At 36.8% G+C, this 19379-nt stretch overlaps 2 protein-coding genes and 1 pseudogene across 4 annotated transcripts; all 3 read right to left on the bottom strand.

The window, feature by feature from the left end:
* Positions 1-332: 332 nt before the first annotated feature.
* Positions 333-2831, bottom strand: FBW2 (F-BOX WITH WD-40 2). Of its 3 annotated transcripts, none has more exons than XM_089619027.1 (3): positions 2686-2831; positions 1646-1983; positions 333-1320 (listed from the first exon to the last, which is right to left on the bottom strand). In XM_089619027.1, the coding sequence occupies exons 2-3, from the start codon at positions 1966-1968 to the stop codon at positions 645-647; spliced, it is 999 nt and encodes a 332-aa protein (XP_089475153.1). In that variant the 5' UTR covers positions 1969-1983; positions 2686-2831; the 3' UTR covers positions 333-644. The 3 variants fall into 3 exon arrangements, with proteins under 3 accessions (XP_089475153.1, XP_089475154.1, XP_089475152.1); XM_089619028.1 differs by lacking the exon at positions 2686-2831 and adding an exon at positions 2182-2553; XM_089619026.1 differs by having other exon boundaries at positions 334-1320; positions 2578-2793.
* Positions 2832-6393: 3562 nt separating this feature from the next.
* On the bottom strand, positions 6394-8009 carry LOC149391492 (phosphotyrosyl phosphatase activator (PTPA) family protein). The gene is made up of 2 exons (XM_089619025.1): positions 6724-8009; positions 6394-6627 (listed from the first exon to the last, which is right to left on the bottom strand). Exons 1-2 carry the CDS (start codon positions 7857-7859, stop codon positions 6612-6614), a joined length of 1152 nt encoding a protein of 383 aa, XP_089475151.1. The 5' UTR covers positions 7860-8009; the 3' UTR covers positions 6394-6611.
* Positions 8010-11285: 3276 nt separating this feature from the next.
* LOC149391491 (protein EXORDIUM-like 2 pseudogene) lies at positions 11286-12467 on the bottom strand (annotated as a pseudogene).
* Between the last annotated feature and the right edge of the window lie 6912 nt (positions 12468-19379).

Raw genomic sequence — 19379 nt, 5'->3', positions numbered from 1 at the left:
CTAATTTCACGTGGCCAACTTTACCTTTCACCACCAAATACACCAACTTCTTTCAATTAGAATTTCACCCAAAAATAAAATGTCTTGTAACTTTAAGCTTCCCCACATTTTTTTAATTGTAATCATGATTAAAGTGAAAAAAAAAAATAAGGGACCCGGAACAGCGAAATATGGTACCGAGAATTTTCGCTATCGTGAAAAATGATTCTGAGATTTTTCGATACCTTTTTACGATTTCGGGAGTTTCGTGTCTCTATGAGGCGGGTGGGATCCCATTTCCCTAATTTCACATTGCCAGTTTTACCTTTCACCGCCAAATACACCCAACTTCTTTCAATTAGAATTTCACAAGTCTTGTAAGCTTCCCCACAAATTACATTTTTGAAAAAGCACATATTACAACCATATCGCCTGATTACAGGGAAAGAAAGCAAACATGTTTTTTACAACAACAAACCAACTTTCATTCCGTCGAAACATATACATACAAGTTCCAAACTAACACCAACATCTCATAACTTGGGTACTCATTAGAACACAGAAAAAAAAAAGAAAAAAAAAAAGCAAATTAACTGTTTCACCAGATAGAAACATAAAAAAAAAAAAAAAAAAAAAAAAAAACCCTCATAATATAATAAAATTAGTCAAGGAGAGGGAGGCCAACCGTCGGCGTCCCGATCGACTCCCTCGTAGAACCTGAGCTCGAGCCCATCGAGCCCCGCCTCGTCATCCCACATCCCGTCGAAGATCTCTCCGTCCACGTCATCGTCGTCGTAGAAACCGCCGATCTCGCCCCCCATGAACTCCCACGCCAGGTACTCCGACGAGGCGTCGGAGAAGTCGGAGCAATCCTCGTCGTCCCAGTCGTTCCTCCCGTAGTGATCGACGACGACGGGCCCGAGGACCCTGATCTTCGGGACCCGCTCCTCGACGAGCTTTGGGTCGAGGTCGACGCTCCAGCATCCGCGGACGTCGAGGAACTCGAGCTCGGGGCAGCTCGAGAGGATTCGGAGCACGCTGGCGGTGGACGCCAGGTGGTAGGCCATCTCCAGGTGGCGGAGGCCGGGCATGGTGGCGGCGATGGCGTGGGCCTCGTCGTCCTCCGTGGGCTTCCCCGCGGTGTCCAGCGGGTGCATGTTGCGGCACAGCCCAATCAGCAGCTTGCAGTTTCGGCCCACCGCTTCCAGGGCCCGCGGGCCCATCTTCAGGCAGTAGCTCAGGTCCAGGAACCTGATCCCCGAGAAACTCCCCGCCACCTGTTCCATTATCGCGTCGCTCATCTCGCTCCTCGGAACTCGAAGCGTCTGGAGCGACCCCGCGCTTTTTTCACACCAAAAAAAAGAACCAAACAACAATTTTGCTTGCTCAATCATCTAAATTAAACCCCTCCCCCAATGTTTCAATAATCTTAACCTTAAAAAAAAAATCTTTATTTTTCTGGCAATATACTTGAACCCAGAGAATATTTAAGTTTAAAGTTTATTTTCTCAACAATTTTGCTTGCTCAATCATGTAAACATCTGCAGCATGAAAATTCAAGTGTTTCTAACCACAAACTTAATAAATCTATGTTTAGGCATTGCATTTTTTTTTTCCTCTTTTTGATAATAATAAAGAGAAAACTAGGTTAGAACAGAGGGCTTACTGTTGTGCGAGGAAGGAGAAGATAAGGTCGGAGGAGAGATTGGAGACGGAGAGCTTGCGGAGAGAGCCGGAGCTCCGGGAGAGAAGGAGTCGGAGCATTCGGTCGATGCGGTCCGGATCGGATCGAGCGCTCCACTCGTCAATGTCGATCTCCTGCCAGCAATACGGTCCCGCCACCGCTCGAGCCCACGATTTGCAGACTCTCGGCACCACCGTCAGAATCTCCTGCAGCGCTAGGTTTCCGAAGATCAGCCCCAACGCGTCCGGTATCAGCTCGTCCCACTGCCGAAATTCGTCGCTGTTTTCTTGTTCCGCCATTTCCATCTTCCTGTTTTCCCTCTGCAATTTCAGATTCGTACATCAATGACGCTCAATTTAAGTTTGTGTATTTTTTTTCTTTCTTCCGATGATTACTAAGTGAACGAGACTTGGGGAGAAAGAGATCTCGAATTTGCAGATCCATATAAAAAATAGCGAAAAATGGAAATAAAAGAAACGAGAGAATAATTTCGGATTAAGAGTGTGCAAAGTGCAAACCTAGTTCCCACTTTTGCATGTCCTTAAATCAAACATAGCTAATCACTTCTTCTATATACTAATTCCTCAGCTTCTCTTCTTATTAAAAAAAAAAAAGCAGAAGAAGAAAACGCATGAATCTTTACTGTTATTCCGAGAAATCTCGCCGAAAGGAAACGATTTTATAACTTCCATTTAGCCTTTATCCTAATTCCTAACCCCAAAAACATATATTAAAAAAAAAAGGAAAAAAAGAAAGCCAGTAAACTCGGTCCAGAGCATCATAAAATATAATTCATTGTTCAGCCCACTAATTAATTTGCATAAAAGGAAAACTCAGGGGGAAAAACTAGCAGGAACACCGAAAGAAAAGGAGATATTATGTGCTTTTTAAGTTTGGATTAACAAAAGACTCACCGGTTTATCCGCCAGAAAGGCAGGAGAGAGAGAGAGAGAGAGAGAGAGAGAGAGAAGATGAAGAGAGGGAAAAAGAAAGGAGCTACAAAGCTAGCCCCATTTGCTCACCTAACAACTAAGCTTCTTCAGAGTGCATACCATCCATAAAAACAACGCCGAGAATAATACAAAGGTTAAAATAACAAAATACAAATGTATGGTCTGTATTAGAGGGGTATGATAATAAAGTCCCTGCTACGAAAGGGATATAATATTAATTTATATATATACGTATTTATCATTTTATCCTTTCCATATTATTTTTTAGCTCCAATCCTTCCAATTTATTGATTGTTGAAGATAGCGAGAAATACGCATAAGAATAAGCGTGGGAAGCCCAAAATGGATTTTTTTTCTTTTATTATTTATTTAAAATAAATAAATTACGGAGTTCAGTGTCAAATGTTAAAACATTAATTTAAAATCCTAAATGGGTTTTTAAGATGAGATGAGATGAGATCATGAGAGAGATGACCTAGCAGTGACAGTAAATACATAATACAGAAAGTGACAGAGAGGTAAACTGAGGTCACCGACACGGTAGTTTTTTTATTTTATTTTTCCTTCTATAAAAAAAAAAACCTAAATAGTTACCTACTCACTTACCCCCAAATATATTAGATTATATTATTGATATAGTTTTTTTTTTTTTTTTTTTTTTTTTTTTGTAAATAATACTGATTGACACGTCACAAACTATACCGATAAAAAAGGACTAATAATTAAAAGGGAAAATATATAAATGACATAATATCTCCCCTACAAAATATTATACTACGAATATCACCATTTTCGTTTATTTTTTTATAAAAAATATTTTGAAATTTCCAAAATACCCTTAATAAATTAAATATTTATTTACTATTTTATTAAAAAAAAATTAAAATCTCTCTTTATAAAAAAAATCCTTAACTTTTTATGAAGAAATATTTTTAATTTATTTTTTTGTATATAGAATAGAAAATAAAAAATTATTTCATTAAGGGTATTTTGGGGAGTTCAAATTATTTTTTTGTAAAAAATAAATGAAAATGTTGATATTTGTAATATAATATTTTTTAGGAGAGTTATATGTCATTTATATTAAACTGAAGAGATATGTCTGATATTTCTAGAAATTGAAAAGATAAATCTCGCATTTCGATTAAACACGAGAGATACTCTTGATATTTTTCCATTATTAAATACAAGGTGTTGATGGAGCAGAGTTTTCGGTCCTTATGATTAATATACTTTTTTTTTTTTTGCGTAGCTAAAATTTCAAATATATATCTGAAAGTTCTGAATCAAAAGTTGAGTGTGATTCTTCTCGAGTGTACCATATCAATTGATCCTGATTTTCTTTTTCCGCACTGAATAGATATGATTTTAGCTTCGGCTATGTATACATTACTTTCACACCCATGAACCCCTCGGTCCCAACTCCCAACTAGCCAACCACATATTTGACTTATATTTCATGCCACGTTTCTTGTAAACACCAACAACAAAAAGAGAGGTTATTTTTCTAACAAGAGGGTAATTCACTAATTCTACAACAAAAGAGTTTTCACATGCAGAAATTTCTCCAATCGAGGGAGAGAGGTGAAACAGTAAAGTGCAAGGTTTAATAATGTACAGATTTTTCTTTTTGCATGTTATTCCTGCCTGACATGCTGACCTTTTAGCCCAGCTTCACACCTTTCCGCGAGAAGGTTTCTAGTAATTTTTATTATTTATTATTTTTATTTTTGGTCCCTCAACTAAAATCCCTATAATATAATTTTTATTTTTGGTTTTTCAAAGAAATATAGAACACGTTTTCATTGGTAAGCAAGGCGTTTAATTTAATCTTGCTGTACAAGTAAATGTGTTTGGGCCTGCCTATATAACCCTAATAAATACATCACTTACCGTACACAGCTACGTCTACAGTTATCTGGAATTGACATTACTATTTCCGACGTATTTTATGTGCGCAATCAATACCCTAATAATGTTTGCCTTACAATAATAATAAAAAGATGGCAATTTTATTCTCTAGCGCTTTACGACAAGGGGAAAATAACAAACATGCATTTGTTAACGCTATAGACCTATATACATATTATTATCTCTGCTTTGCGATTATAAATAATATAATATCGCACCAAATCCAGGTCAAACACTTTTATCACTATGTTATCAGTGGTGGGAGAGAGTATAGATTCTGAGAACAAAATTATCAATAATATCAGTGTTTTTTAGATACTGTTATGACTCGCATAAGTACTCGAAACGAGAAACTTTCAAAGTTGAAATTGAAAGCACTTCTACATTATTGGCGAGAGAGAGTGAACAGTTCGCTGACGTGGACAAATGAAATGGCTTTGTCACAGGAACCAGCTAGTTGGCGGAGTCAGCGTACTTTTGAACAGCCAGTTATATAAAATTGGTAAATAAAAAATAAAAGTGCCCACACTTGCCTTTAGTCCTTCAACTTCCTACTTATATACATTTTTTTTTTCTCTTCACTGTTTTTGTCTCTACTTATATGTATTATTATATAGGTTGCGTGCTTGTGTAAGTACTGTGATTAGGGGTAATCGAATCATCACTGAAAATTTAAAAAATACGAAAATATTTGAAGTACACACGTGGTGGCACGTGGTCCCCAATAGAGGATTTTTGGATCAGGAGGATTCACCGATTCAGGCCACTGCGAAAATCTTTGTACCTTTTATTCTTATTGGAGGGTAACGCTTTGTTTGGTAATAGGAGGGCAAGAATAAATGTAGCTGGAGGGAGTTGAGATGAAAACCAAAATTTACATGTTTGCTTATATGATAGTAAGAAAATATAAATGTGTATACAAGTAGTTGAAACTTGAAAGTACGAGGGGGATACAAAAAATATAATGTGGAATTACTCATTTTTTACACTTGATTAAAATTGAATATAATTTATTCTTTTAAAAAAAATTATTTTTATTTTTACTTGATGTTTTCAATTTTTCTACCGTAGGAAATAACAGTTGGGAAAAATCAATTTGATTTCTGTCTCCTTCTCTTGTTTTGTAACTGATACAATTTCCCCTCTTCTTCCTTTTCTTACATTTTGATTTTACTAACCAGTGTAGTAAAAGAGTAAAACAAACAGAGAATCCACTGTTACAACAAAAGTTAGAAACGAAATGACAAAAAAAACAAGCATCCACCACCTTCCATTTTCAAGCTGGACCTCACAGTATGCGTTTTTGTATAAAACAGAACAAATAAAATCACTGCTAAAGATACAAGGAGAGAGAGAGAGAGAGAGAGAGAGAGAGAGAGAGAGAGAGAGAGAGGACCCACTAAAGACCAGACTGTGTTCTCTACCATCTATCTTCATGTAATCGACATTAAGAATTTAGCATGTATTTATTTATACACCACACACACACAGACGTAGAATAGAAACTTGGTATAGCAGACTTTGCATTGATATGGTCGAGTTAATACGTTGCAACACACAGATGCAAAGTCAGCTTCTTCTTTTTCTCTTCTGCCTCAAAATATGAGACAGCCTTGAGAAAGAGCTCGGCACTTTATTTATCATCCACACGACAACCACCACCAAATACGAAATACCATATCCTTTTCTCTCAATATATTCATGTCTCTATTAAAGCCATAGGCAAAGTGTGGCAAACTTTTAATTCAAGTACAACCCACACGCAATCACAAAGCAAGCAAACACACTTTGGCTTACGTCTTTGCGTGTGTGCCTTTCCTTTTCATCTTCTGTTGCCAAACGATCCAAGAATTAAGAAAAAACATAGGACAACAAAACTTGTATCTACATTCCATTCATAGCAAATGAACAATTAAAAAGTAGGGGAATCATCATCTTCCTAGCACTGTATCAAAGATGATCCTCCGATATAGTGGACAAGTTAATCTGACATACAAACCGTCATACATACCAGACTATTATTCTCCGTACAAAAACTGTGTGTGTCCATTAAGGAGACCTTGAAGAACATGCCAGCATAGCAACTAATGACTCTCTTCCCTGAAAAAGAGAAAGAAAAAGAAGCAAGCAATTCAAGAACAGCGCTCAGAAAGCCATAGCATAGCAATTGAATTGAATGGAATCCTAATTAGATACCATTTGATGAGGGAGGCGAAGAGGAAATGCTGCATGATTGGAAGCTTCTCGAGGACTTCGGCTCTGTACATCTTGAGAAGACCGCCATTGACTTTCTTCCAATTCGGAACGCCGCTGATGTCGTCGAGCAGCGGAGAGTGCTCGGCGAAGACGCCTTTCTTCATCTTCTTCACGAAGGCGACGCTTGAGAGGTACATGTAGTCGCCGGAGAAGTTGTCGACAATGTCCTGGTTGTGGATGGACTTAGGCTTCATGTACTTGTGATCCACCAGCTGCGACGACCCGAAGATGAAAGGCAAGAAGCAGTAATCGTCGAGCCCCCAAACGCCGTGAGATCCCGCCGGCTCAAGGCAGTACACCGTCTGAAGCCGCCGCATAACCTCGACGTACTTCACGAACGCCGTCAAAACCACCGCGGGATAATCCTCCTCCGTCATCACGCCAATCCTCGCCAGGCAGTACAGCCACGCCGCGAAGTTCGTCTCGTGTCCCGTCCCGTAGTCGATCCGGCTAGGGTTTCCGAAGCTGTCCGCGAAGTAGGGGACGATCTCGACCGTCGATTCCCGGAGGGGAGAATCGGGGAGGATCTGGAGCATGAGAGGCTCGGCGGAGGAGAGGAGCCTCTCGTGCCAGGCTCGGAAGGAGGCGTTGCCGTAGCGGGCGGCTTGCTGAGCTGGCGGGATTTCGTCGATCCAGAGGTCTAGGGTTCGGAGCACGGCGGCGATGGAGTCGGCGATAGGGGAGGGGTTGGGGATCGGAGAGGAGATCTTGAGGCCGCGGACGGAGTCGGAGAGAGCGGCGACGAAGCCGAGGAAGTTTTGGCCGGAGAAGGAGGCGTTGAAGCGGAGGACGTCGTGGTGGGAGTGGATTCGCTTGGAAGGGGCGTGGAATTCGTACGGCGGCGATGCGACGGGGACTCGCTGGGGTTGTGGGACCGGGGCGAGGATGATGGCTTGCTGGTTGGAGTGGTTGGGAGGGAGGTTCAGGGCGGGGGCGCGGATCGGCCGGTAGTTCGGCGGCGGAGAGGTGTCGGACCACGACGGCGGAGGGGGGATCGCGGTGGCGGCGCCGCATTTCAGGCAGGTCGGGTGGGATGACGTGGCGGAGTGGTGGTGCTCGTCTTCGGGGTTTTCCATTGCGTTTTGGTTTGGGAAAGTTGGCAGAGGGAAACTGAAGCTACTACTGATTTAATTTCTGCTTGGACTGTTCACAAATCGGCCCGTTTCAATTTGGACCTGTTAAATCTGTGTCCTGGGCTCAAGGGTTCTAGTGCCCGAGTCCATCTACATTATGGGACTCCTACATTATCCCAAACAATCGTAAAAATTCCCAATTTTTTTTTTTTTTTTTTTAAAACTGATAATCGAACCGATTCAAAATCGAAAATCCGTGTCACGTCATAAAACCGAAATTCGGACTCGGATAACCAATCCAGGTTAAAAATTGGATTGGATAAAAAACTGGATTGGATATCGATTTTAAATTTTGGAGAAAATCGGATGTATAACCGATTCATTTTTATTAAAAATAAAATAAATAATAAATTATCATGCTAGGATTGTATGATTCATTTTTACTTGGATTTTGATCATTATAATAATTTTATAACCGGGTATGGATTTAAAAACTAGTTTTAAAGTGATTATGAATTTTAAGAATTGGATCATCGATTTTTTCAAATCGATTTTAAAAATGGCTCCGGATTTTAAAGAATCGGATAACCGAATTTTGAAAATTGTATATTACAAGAAACCAATTTTAAAATTGGATCCGGGTTTTAAAGACCGGATAACCAAATTTTTAAAATCGGATATTAAAACTAGATATTGGATTTAAGAAATTGGATAACCGAATATTCATATAATCGAATTTCGATTTTATACTAGATTGAACTGGTTATTCGATCAAATTTTTTTAAATAAAAAATTCGGATTTAACTTAATTACCAAAACTAAATCAAACCAAACGGATTCAGTTTCAAAAATAAGCCATAAATTTAGTTCCTCTCGTTACGGAGTAGTCATATCGAAATAGATTATAGGTGGCATATAAATTGTCTTATCAAATATTCTATTATCTTTCTTGTCATTAATAGAAGATCTTGGATGATTATTGAAAACAAAAAACTTCAATTTACGAAGAAAAGAAACAATAGCTATGTATACTATAAACCGACATTGATTAACAAAACAACAAATTAAAGAACGGTCAATATTATATGATGAGAGTTTAATCAACATTTGAAGGCAGCAAAATAACTAAATTATTTCTGTAATTTGTTATATTGGCAATAAAACTTATATCAATATGTGGTAGCTAGTTTGGTCTAGTGGTAATCCCCCACATGCCTAGACGGAGAGGTCATGGGTTCAAACTCCGATTGAATAATGCATGCCTTTTATGGTTTATTCTATAAATTATGTAATATTGACCAATATTGCCACCTGTAATTTGCACTGTTAATATATCATATAATCTTGACCGATAGTGCCACTTCAAAAAAAAATTATATCAATATTGCAATGAATTAGATTTTACTAAACTATATAAAAGAGCTTTAACATTTACTTTGTTGTTGAAACATAGAGAGCATAAAAAAGTCGTCTAATATAATCGGCATATAAGACCGCACATGGTCTAATTGATACCGAATTTCTAAATAAAAGTTTTGAGTATAACGCTCGAGGACCAAATGATTTGAGAATTGACTAGATCCTTAATATAAACTCTTAAAAAAATTTAGTAGAATCAAAATATTTATCATAGATAATTAGCTGCTTCGTCACGAGGCAACACGTTTTTAAAATAATTTACACGTACGAACGTGGCTGACCATTATAACATCAAAACGCAGATCTGATCAATCCACATTCAATAAAACCGATCATCATGAAAAAGAAAGAATGGACAATGAAAAAGTACTACGCACCATATATACTAGCACTATAAATTACTAGTTTTATCTTTCTTGTAATTAAATTCATCTACTATACATGAATAATCCGGTCTACTTGACATACATAGGTCTTTGCCGAGATAATTCAACTTATTCTAATTGGTATACACAAGTTTCTGTCGAGACAATTGTTATAAGGGTTATTAAGTTATATAGCCACATAGATATAGTGGATTGAGATATAGCCCACCTTTGATTAATTTATTGTAAATAGCCAAGTAAACTTATTAACAAATTAATAAAAGTCTTATTTAACACAACCAAACATATATTTTAGGTAGTTAATTGACTGCCACGTATGCAAGTTGGCTATTTACAAATTATTTACCAAAGGTTGGCTAATTTACAATTCCTATAGTTTAGGTGGCTTACGTAGCCAATTTTTTGTTGTTATAATATATGAGCGTCGTAGCTATTCAAATTTGATATTAAAAAACTAGCCAATGTTTCGTTTATTTTAATAAATTAGCTATTTACTAAAATTAACGCATATTTATCAAAACTAACGTATGAAATTGCTAAAAATAATCATGTAAAATATTATACGATTAATGAGGTCACGTTACTAAATATGATTATATTTTAAACACACTTAAAACGTTGACTAGATTATAAATCTAACGTTTCAAGTGACTTAGTTCGTGAGATTTTTCTAATATAATTTGTCAAATGATATCCTTTAGAGTATGTATAGATTTTATATAGTAGCCATCTTTATTATGATCAATGTAGATATTTCGATACTACCTTATAAGATCTATATCTTGTTTATGTTTATTAAGATCTACAATCACTTTGATCATAGCCATTTTTATTATGATCAATGTAGATATTTCCATACTACCTTATAAGATCTATATCTTGTTTATGTTTATTAATGACTTAATGTTTCATAGCGATATATATCAAATGGTACTATCTACACCAAGAGAACATAGTAAACCAAATTGGCTGTCTGAAGACATGCCTGTCTCGCTTGTACTCACGAGCTGATCTTACATGACGGGTAGAAAATTTTCATTGTAGGAGTCCGACAAATTTAGGCCTAAATCTAAACTAAGAACATGGTCCTATAGGTCCGAAGTATAAGCCCAAAGAAGGTATAATTACCCTTTAAATAACTAAAAATTCTAATCACGAAATCATATTGATACAAAAAACTATAATTTCCATATGAATTTTTATTTACATATTAAAATTATTATGTTTAGCGAAAAGTTGTCAAAATATATATCTTATTTAAACTCCAGTAGCTATTATAATTCGTTTGTTAATTGTTTGCACTTCATATCTTAGAAGTAAAATAGTGGTAGCTTAATAATTAGAGATCCTAGCTAGTGATGGAGTGGGGCTCGAGTCACAGGTTGAACATAATTCCCCTTAAAATAAGAGATTCCATTTAATAGAACACATCGTAAAAGGTGTTCATATTATTTTTCTACTAGACCAAGAAAAATTAAAGAAAAAGAAGAAATAGGAACATGATTCATTTGAAAGAAATATTCGCGCGAGTTTGATAACAAAAATATAGCCATAACTGTTTATTATTACGAGTAGTTTCACAAAGAAAGCAGCATCACAAACCAAAATTCCTAACACACTAAAATCGAAAATTGAAACCTCTCCATAAATCATGAGAAATATAAAAATAAAATGGCAATCGAATAAAACGAATACTATTATATATGCTTTACACATTTCTTGAAAAATATCTTTATCACCACACACCCACCCAAAAAAAAAAAAAAACCCACGCACCAATCCATAACACAAAACCATGTACACAACTCAGCGTATGGATATCCTCACACGGGTGGCTTGCACGTGGAAGTCCGCGGGTCCCACATCGCCGGAAGCAAGTACCTCCGTCCCTTGGTCCCGACGGCGTTGTAGCTAGCTCCGGTGGCGCGGTTCACAAGAACCTTCCCGGGAAACCCCGGATAAGCCCCGGCCCCGAAAACCCCGGCGCAAGCCCCGACGCTCTCGAGCGGAGCCTCGGGCGGGCCCTGAAAGTAGCCGTTGCCGAAAGGGTTCGTGACCGTCCCGGTCAGCACGGCGGCGAGGTTGATGACCATCCCGTCGGCTCCGACGTCGCCGTTCGGCGCCACGAGCGGCGGCGTCTGTGGGCCGTAGATGGGACGGTGGAACGGCCACGCGCACTGACCCGGGCACTGGGTCTCCGAGTTCCCGACCCACGCGTATATAACTCTCTTCCTCCCTTTTCTGCCTCTCGTCGACCCGTGGGTCCCGCACCGGCTCATGCAGAACCCGTCCACCGCCACGTCACTCGCCGTGAGAACCACCCCAACCGATCCAGAGCCGCCGGCTCTGGAGGCCAAGGCGATGAGGTTCTTCGTCCGGAGCCTCTTCCCCAACGAGCACTTCTCGTCGAGGATTTGCTTTCCGACGAGGACTTTGCTCGGGCCGCCTTTGTATGCTCCGGTGGTTTGCCACCACGACGAGACCGTGGGCTGGGATTTGTGGGCTGCGCTGCCGCTTAAGGAGCCGAGGAAGTCGACGAGTATCGAGCGCTGCGACGGAGAGAATTTGCCGTACCATATTAGGTTTACGGTGAGGTTTCCTTTCAGGAGCGGGCCTTTGTGGTATTTGAGAGCCGGGGTTTGCGGTTCCTCGACGAGGGACAAGAGCTTCATGTCGCTGATGAAGCTAGCCGTTGAGGAGCTAGGGCTCATTAGAGTGATGATGAGAAGGGATGAGAGTATCATGACGAGGTGATCACAATGAGCCATGTTTTCTTTTGTTTGTGTGTGTGTGTGTGTGTGTTGTTTTTTTTGGGAGAGACTTGGAGTGGTAAGGGTTGTATTTATATATGGGAAGTATTGAGAGGAAAGGCATGCATGTAGGGACAATTGGGTAATTATAAGAATATGTTAATAATATTAAGTGGAAACCGCGTAGATGAAGGATATAGCTAGCTTAGTTAAGAGTAGTTAATAAGAATAAATGAGTAGTGATCACTATGGACTAGTGAGAGAGAGAAAGAGAGTGACGGAGTTGTTGTGACGTTGTGGACTGTGGACCATTTTGGTGTTAAATATTTATATATATTGCAATTGCATACTTTGGGGAAGGCTTGTATTAGGCTTCTTAATATGTACAAAGACAGTTGTTTATATTTAACCTGTATGGTGATATCAGCTTCTGGCTTTTATGATCAAACTGGGTATACATGAGAGACTTTGATTTACGTCCACACGGAAAATTATGTAGAGTTAATAAAATTGTCATGTAGTGATTGATATAATCTGTTAGCAAGCCAACTACAAACTCTCTGGACGCATTAAAATGGCAGCTGGGTCACTAAATGACTGACGTTGCTACACTTTTATTTTCAATATTTGAGATAATGGACTAGATGTTCAATTTAATTCTCTCTCTCTCTCTCTCTCTCTCTCTCTCTCTCTCTCTCTCTCTCTCTCTCTCATTAAACCGTTGACATCATTTTATTACTAGGAATTTCCTTTTAATTTCTGTCTATTTTTTTCCCCTCTCCGTCCTTCCCAGCTAGTCCAGTTGTATTATTTGTTTAGTAACACGTTGAATTTAGTTACAGAAAGAGGTCTTTATTGATGTAACCGGACAAATTAACTACATGACAACTCTCTTCAATTTTCTTTGCTGGTTTTACCTTTCACAATTTAGTTCGTCTAGTATTTCGTGCCAAAGTTTATTCATGCGGTGGCGAATTGAAATACTATACATGTATACATTGGAAGAGGTCATTATATGACAAAAGCTCAACAAATTTCCAAGACGAATTAATGATAATAAAGAATACAGGAAGGCGCTTTTTTAAACAAACTCCTTTACCTTTACCAAAAACAAAAGCCGTAAATAATTTAAATTCCTATAATTTCACAAAAAAATTGAATGGATGAATTGATACAAATATAGTTTATTTGCTATGTAATACTCATCACAAAAAAAAAAAAAAAAACTTGCGTTTGTTATTTAGCACTCTATTACTTTGATATATATGTTCCTTTGGTATAAATTAGGAAGCTAATTTATTGAATGAAAAGTATTCAGATAAACGTAGTTTTTGGGTTGGTAGGGATTCTATTCCTTGCATTTTTTTTGTCCGAGAAAAAGGCGCTTGTGGGAACCGTCCATACGCGTGAAAATATATAGTAATGGGGTTGCGCTTATCATCGATAACCTTTAAAATTTAATATACTCGAACGAAAATTGATACTATCATCTTAGGCTTAGCATATAAATTACAATCATGATCGTTAAACTAATTCTCTCGTCGTCAACTTTGTAGAAATTTTATTTTAAGAAAATCAGAGCTACTCTAATTATGAGCTAGAATAGGGAGGCACCTAATACCACTTCCATAGCATGTTAATTAAATCTCAATGGTAATCATTAGCCGGAATATATATATATATATATATATATATATATATATATAGAGAGAGAGAGAGAGAGAGAGAGAGAGAGAGAGAGAGGGAGAGAGAGAGAGAGAGAGACTCATCACCCACTAGTTTGGGTGGCGAAACTAACGCACAACACGTATTATATATGAAACATTTAAACTAGTCCAGAGAAATTGGCACCTGAAAATTGGAAAATCGAACATACCATTCAAAACTAGTTGAGCAAGAACATAACTAATGGTTTGAGAAAGTATTTATAACATAAAATAATTAAAGAAAGTATTTATCAAAATTTGAATTCTAGGAATACATAGTCGTAAAACAAAACAAAAAAAAAAGTCATAACCAAATTTCTTTTTACGATATGTTGGGGAAGAAGTCACAATACATATAGTCGCACCATCGTGGAAAGTGTTGGAGAACATTCACCAAAGTCAAGTCCTCTTTTTGTATCATACGTTTCAACAATAAGAGAATCGTGTTTAATACTCCAAAATCCGTTGAAATACTTAATTATAAGCAATGTAAAAATGTACAGAGAGAGAGAATCCATTTTGTGACAAAAAGCAATCATGAGTTGGAAAATTTTTCCAAACATAAATTGCAGGGCAGCACTAAATTGGGCGGTCAGTGCTTCTTTTGGTGGCGCTTTGCCGACCCTGCATTTGCGTAACTACTTAGTCCCGCGGAAATTCACGTGTGACAACGCTAGTGGTCGCACCGTCTAATTCTAAATGTGGACTTGTTATATTGATGTTCAAGTTTGTGGGGGCTTTCTATTTAACGTTATTATTATTATTATTATTGGGTTCGTTTTTGGTACCAAAATTCTCGCGAATGCATGTCTCAATGGTGACAACGCCGAGTGTTGGAAATTTTGTATGTGCTTTGCATGGGCCTACCACTACCACGTCCCATTATTGAAGAGAGTAGGTCTGAAGGACTCTTCTAGATCATCCATGCATTCTAATCATAGACTACGTTACTATATAATATAAACGCACACGTAAAATAATTCCATCCTTACAACTTTTGTTTAGAACATTTTCCAAATATTTAAATATTCTCAAAGGATAATGTTTATTAATATACGAAGTAGTGCTGTTAGACACGTGTAAAGTTTTTGTTGCTTACTAGGTTTTTCTACTTATTTTAAGATTTTTTTTTTTTTTTTATCAACACATACTTCTAGATTTGGTGATTCAAGAAAATGTCTTATACATAAGCGAAATAATATGCATAGTCTAATAATAGAAGAACCCATAGAGAAGTAAATACATTTGCACACAGTCATTGGCAAAGTGACATGTCACCCCGACTTTTGACTCTCTCGAAAGTATTTCCACGTATGATTTTAGTTTGACTTTGATATGCCTTTTGTTAGTTTTTTTATTATTGATTTTTTTTGTGTGTGGTGATTTAGCTTGTTTGAGTGACTTACAGTGCTCTAGCATTTGTTATAACAAATTAAAGCTAAAAGAATCCTAAGATGTCTAACAAATTATTATAGTTAGATAAAGGACTGGATACGTTTCTTTAATTCCTGAAAAAAAAAATGCGGGATGAAATCCCAATTTAAATTCCAGAAAGAGAAAGACCTGGCTAGCACTAGCAATAGTTAACCGCTTTTATTATACTACGATCTTGAAAAAGAAACAAAAAATCGAGTAAATAGTGCCATTTACATATATTATAATTAGAGAGTGGTTGATATTACTAATAATGACAATCCTTTTAATATCCAAAATGGGAAAAGGACAAAAACTCTGGGGCACATTAAACAAAACCGTAGTCGGAGAATGCTCGGTATTAGTCGGCTTGCATATATAGTTATTTACACTTGTTCATATGACGACAAAGCAGGGAACACAACTTTTACCTTTTTTAATTATTTATATTATGTTCAAGGCAAAAACAGCTCATAGTCATAATTGGAAGTCCATATTTGGATTGGTTCTTATCTAAGCAAGGAAACATGTCATGCTAATTATGAGCGGATAAACACATATTGAAGAGGGCTAGTTGAAAACTTGATCAAATAATACCACATCAAATATTTTGATATATTTGTTTAGTAGTATTAATAATTCTTCTTAATCAGCCTATAAACAACCCCTAATGAGTGTACCTGTAGTTTTGAAATCTCACTCGTTTGACCAAACTCTTCTAGCTAAACAAGTTTGGGACCTATTTGCAAACGGTTTACTACCCAACAATAACTTCCTTGAAACCAACTTGAAATTCATTGGATCCTTCATATTGCGGAGTATAGTGTGCAGAATCAAAATCATCCTCTCCAAATTTCACCGGGGAGTTGGGGATGGTGAAACAATGGGTCCTCGGCGAAAAGTGGCAGGCCCGACCCAACTCATTCCTAGCCCTTCATTCCACCTAATCTTTCGCAACATTTTAATCCCGGAAGACACTATCCTCATTTTTTGCATCTCAACTCGAAGCTCATCATGTCTTATCTATGTTGACACTACTCTCAAAACTCAAAACGACGAGTACTCGGTGAAATGGATCTACCACATATTGCAAAAGAACCATGTGGAACAACTCGGATTCTCAAACCCCACCGCCACCACTTTGTGGAAACACCTATAAAAGTTAACAATCTCTCAAAAACTCAAGCACTTCCTTTGAAAATTGTCCTACAACCATCTCCTCACCGAGGGCACTCTCCATTAAGGGATGATTATTTCTAATCCGGTTTGAATGTATTGTAGGACAGAAAAGGAGATTCATTTTCATAAGATTTGGAGTTTTCTGGATGCGTACACACATGAGAAAATAATTAACCTTGATCATATAATCACGGTCGACAACAAATGCGACAAAATTGATTTCCTATATAAAACAAATTCACCAATCCATCAAAACAGATATCTTCCTACTCATCACTACTTTTCTTGACACATGTAGGACTACCAAAATAAGGTACTTAGTGCCAGAGCCGGCCCAAACTTACCGGGGGCTCTAGGCGATTCAATATTTTGGGGTCTTATAATACTAATAAAAATTTAAATTTTCAGGGTAAAAGATGTAAATTTTTTATAAAATAGGCCAAAAGTGTAAATTTTTAGGGTAAAAAATGTAAATTTTCTTAAAAATAGGCAAAAAAATATAAATTTTTTGGGGCCCATCCACATATGGGGCCCTAGGCCTGGGCCTAGCCCGCCTTAGCCCAAGGCCAGCAGTGCTTAGTGCAATCACCAAGGGCTCAACCCATGTCACTACAACAAAACATAGTTTTAGATAAAATAAAAAAACACATGTCTAAATGTCAAATGGTCGCGAGTCGACCTGAGTCTAAAGGTCCAAATCTATATCTATTGAACGCGAGAAGTTTCATTGTTATTTACACTTGCACACAAACGGGAGAAATCGTGGCTGAATATGTTGGAAACGATACTTGGGGTGTATAAAAATGTTTATCATAATTCATTATGATAAAATTAAATATTTATTTTCTTATTTCATAAAAACTAGTTAAATGAAACCTAAGCAGTGTGCATGGAAATATGTAAAGAAATAAACAACAATTTTATCAACCTCTTTTTTTGTGCTTGAAAGTTGAGAACCCTTAGAAATTTTGAACACAACCTTCTCCCCACAATCTTGAGAGAATGTGCAAGAACAATCACGAAAGAGTACGTATTCACATATGCTAAAAAAAGTGGTCTATGATTTTTGAGTGGGCACAAAATGAATAAGTGACTATAAATCAATTTTCTTAGTCAAATGGATACTTGAAATTCTCAGTCAACTTGTAAACAAGCGAGGGTGTATATATATATATATATATATATATATATATATATATATATATATATAGAGAGAGAGAGAGAGAGAGAGAGAGAGAGAGAGAGAGAGAGAGAGAGAGAGAGAGTTTATTTTGAAAATAAAAAGATTGCTTTGATGTGTTTTTCAACCTTGGATCTGAAGGCTATCTATAGCCTCAAAACAGAGTATATGTTTCATTTTCTCAATATATAATAGATTCAAGACTTATACATCATCAAGAATGAATACTAACTCTCTCTTATTGAGGCATACAACTATTGTCTTGAATCCTAGTGAAAACAAATGAACCAATCCTAGTGAAAACAAATGAGAAATGAGAATCACGCACACAATAAAATTATTTAACTATCACTTAAGATAATTCAACAAAATGACATGTATAGTCCTCTATCCTTGATTGAAATGGCTTGCCACATAAGGACCCATTGTCAAACTTTATCCTTGTGATGTTGTCATCAACCAATTACAATTTTACAATTAACTAATCTCATTTAATTAGTCTAAGACTAAAAGGAAAATGATATGTGCAAAGTCAAGGATAAACTTGCCTTCAAATTCCTTTAAATGCCATGACCATAATCTTAATTATAACTTGTGGTATTTATTTCGGTTGGCATCATATGATAACTTCAGTGAAAAAATGTTTTTGCACTAAGTGATTTTCTAGTTGCATTTCACAAAATGAACTACATTTAACATTTGAATCTTATTCCAATTGAACTAATTATTCAACGTATCTTAATTTCATTGGCTAGATAATACACCTTATGGATCCATACAAACAAAACTTAAGGTTTAATAATTGGAATCAAAAGTTCACAAACGTTTTTCACAGTTCATTACTAATGTCAGTCAATTGACTCCAATAAATAATTGACACTGAAATTCTCATGCTTCATGTGCTTTAGTTTTCTACTCTATGAACTACTACTTTAATACAATGGTATCCATTGAATATCTATTGCAATCAATTGTCCATTTGTTTGAAAATTTTGTAATATTACTTTTAAGCAAGTATTAGAAGAGCTGTTATGCAAATCTAACTTTTGAGTATTCACATGTTGTAAGTAGTTTAAGGACAAAGACTAATAAATCATAACACATACTTGTAAAGAATGAATGTTTCATTTTATTGATTTAATTAAGATTTTACATCAAGTTGCCCTTAAAAGGATTATTAAACCTAAGTAAATACATCATTACATCTATTTGTTGGAACTAGACTTAACACACTCCCACTTGACTCCAAGAGGGTCGAAGACTCTACTTGTCTTCGTGAACATACGGAGCTCTTCATTTTCATGTCTCCTTTATGAATTTTTTTTAATGAGGTGATATTTTTTCTCTATATGTTTGAAACGCTTATGGCTTTTTGGTTCCTTTTAGTTTTTAACAGTTCTACTATTATCACAATAAAGTATCACAGACTCGTTGGCACTTTGAACATCTTCCAAATAAAAAAAGAATTTTATAAGCCATACAGCTTCTTT

Source organism: Urtica dioica, chromosome 7 (assembly GCF_054948205.1).
Source record: "Urtica dioica subsp. dioica isolate 48M chromosome 7, U.dioica_male_clone48M_v1_H2, whole genome shotgun sequence".
Lineage (NCBI taxonomy): Eukaryota > Viridiplantae > Streptophyta > Magnoliopsida > Rosales > Urticaceae > Urtica > Urtica dioica.
This window is presented reverse-complemented; position numbering and strand designations above follow the sequence as displayed.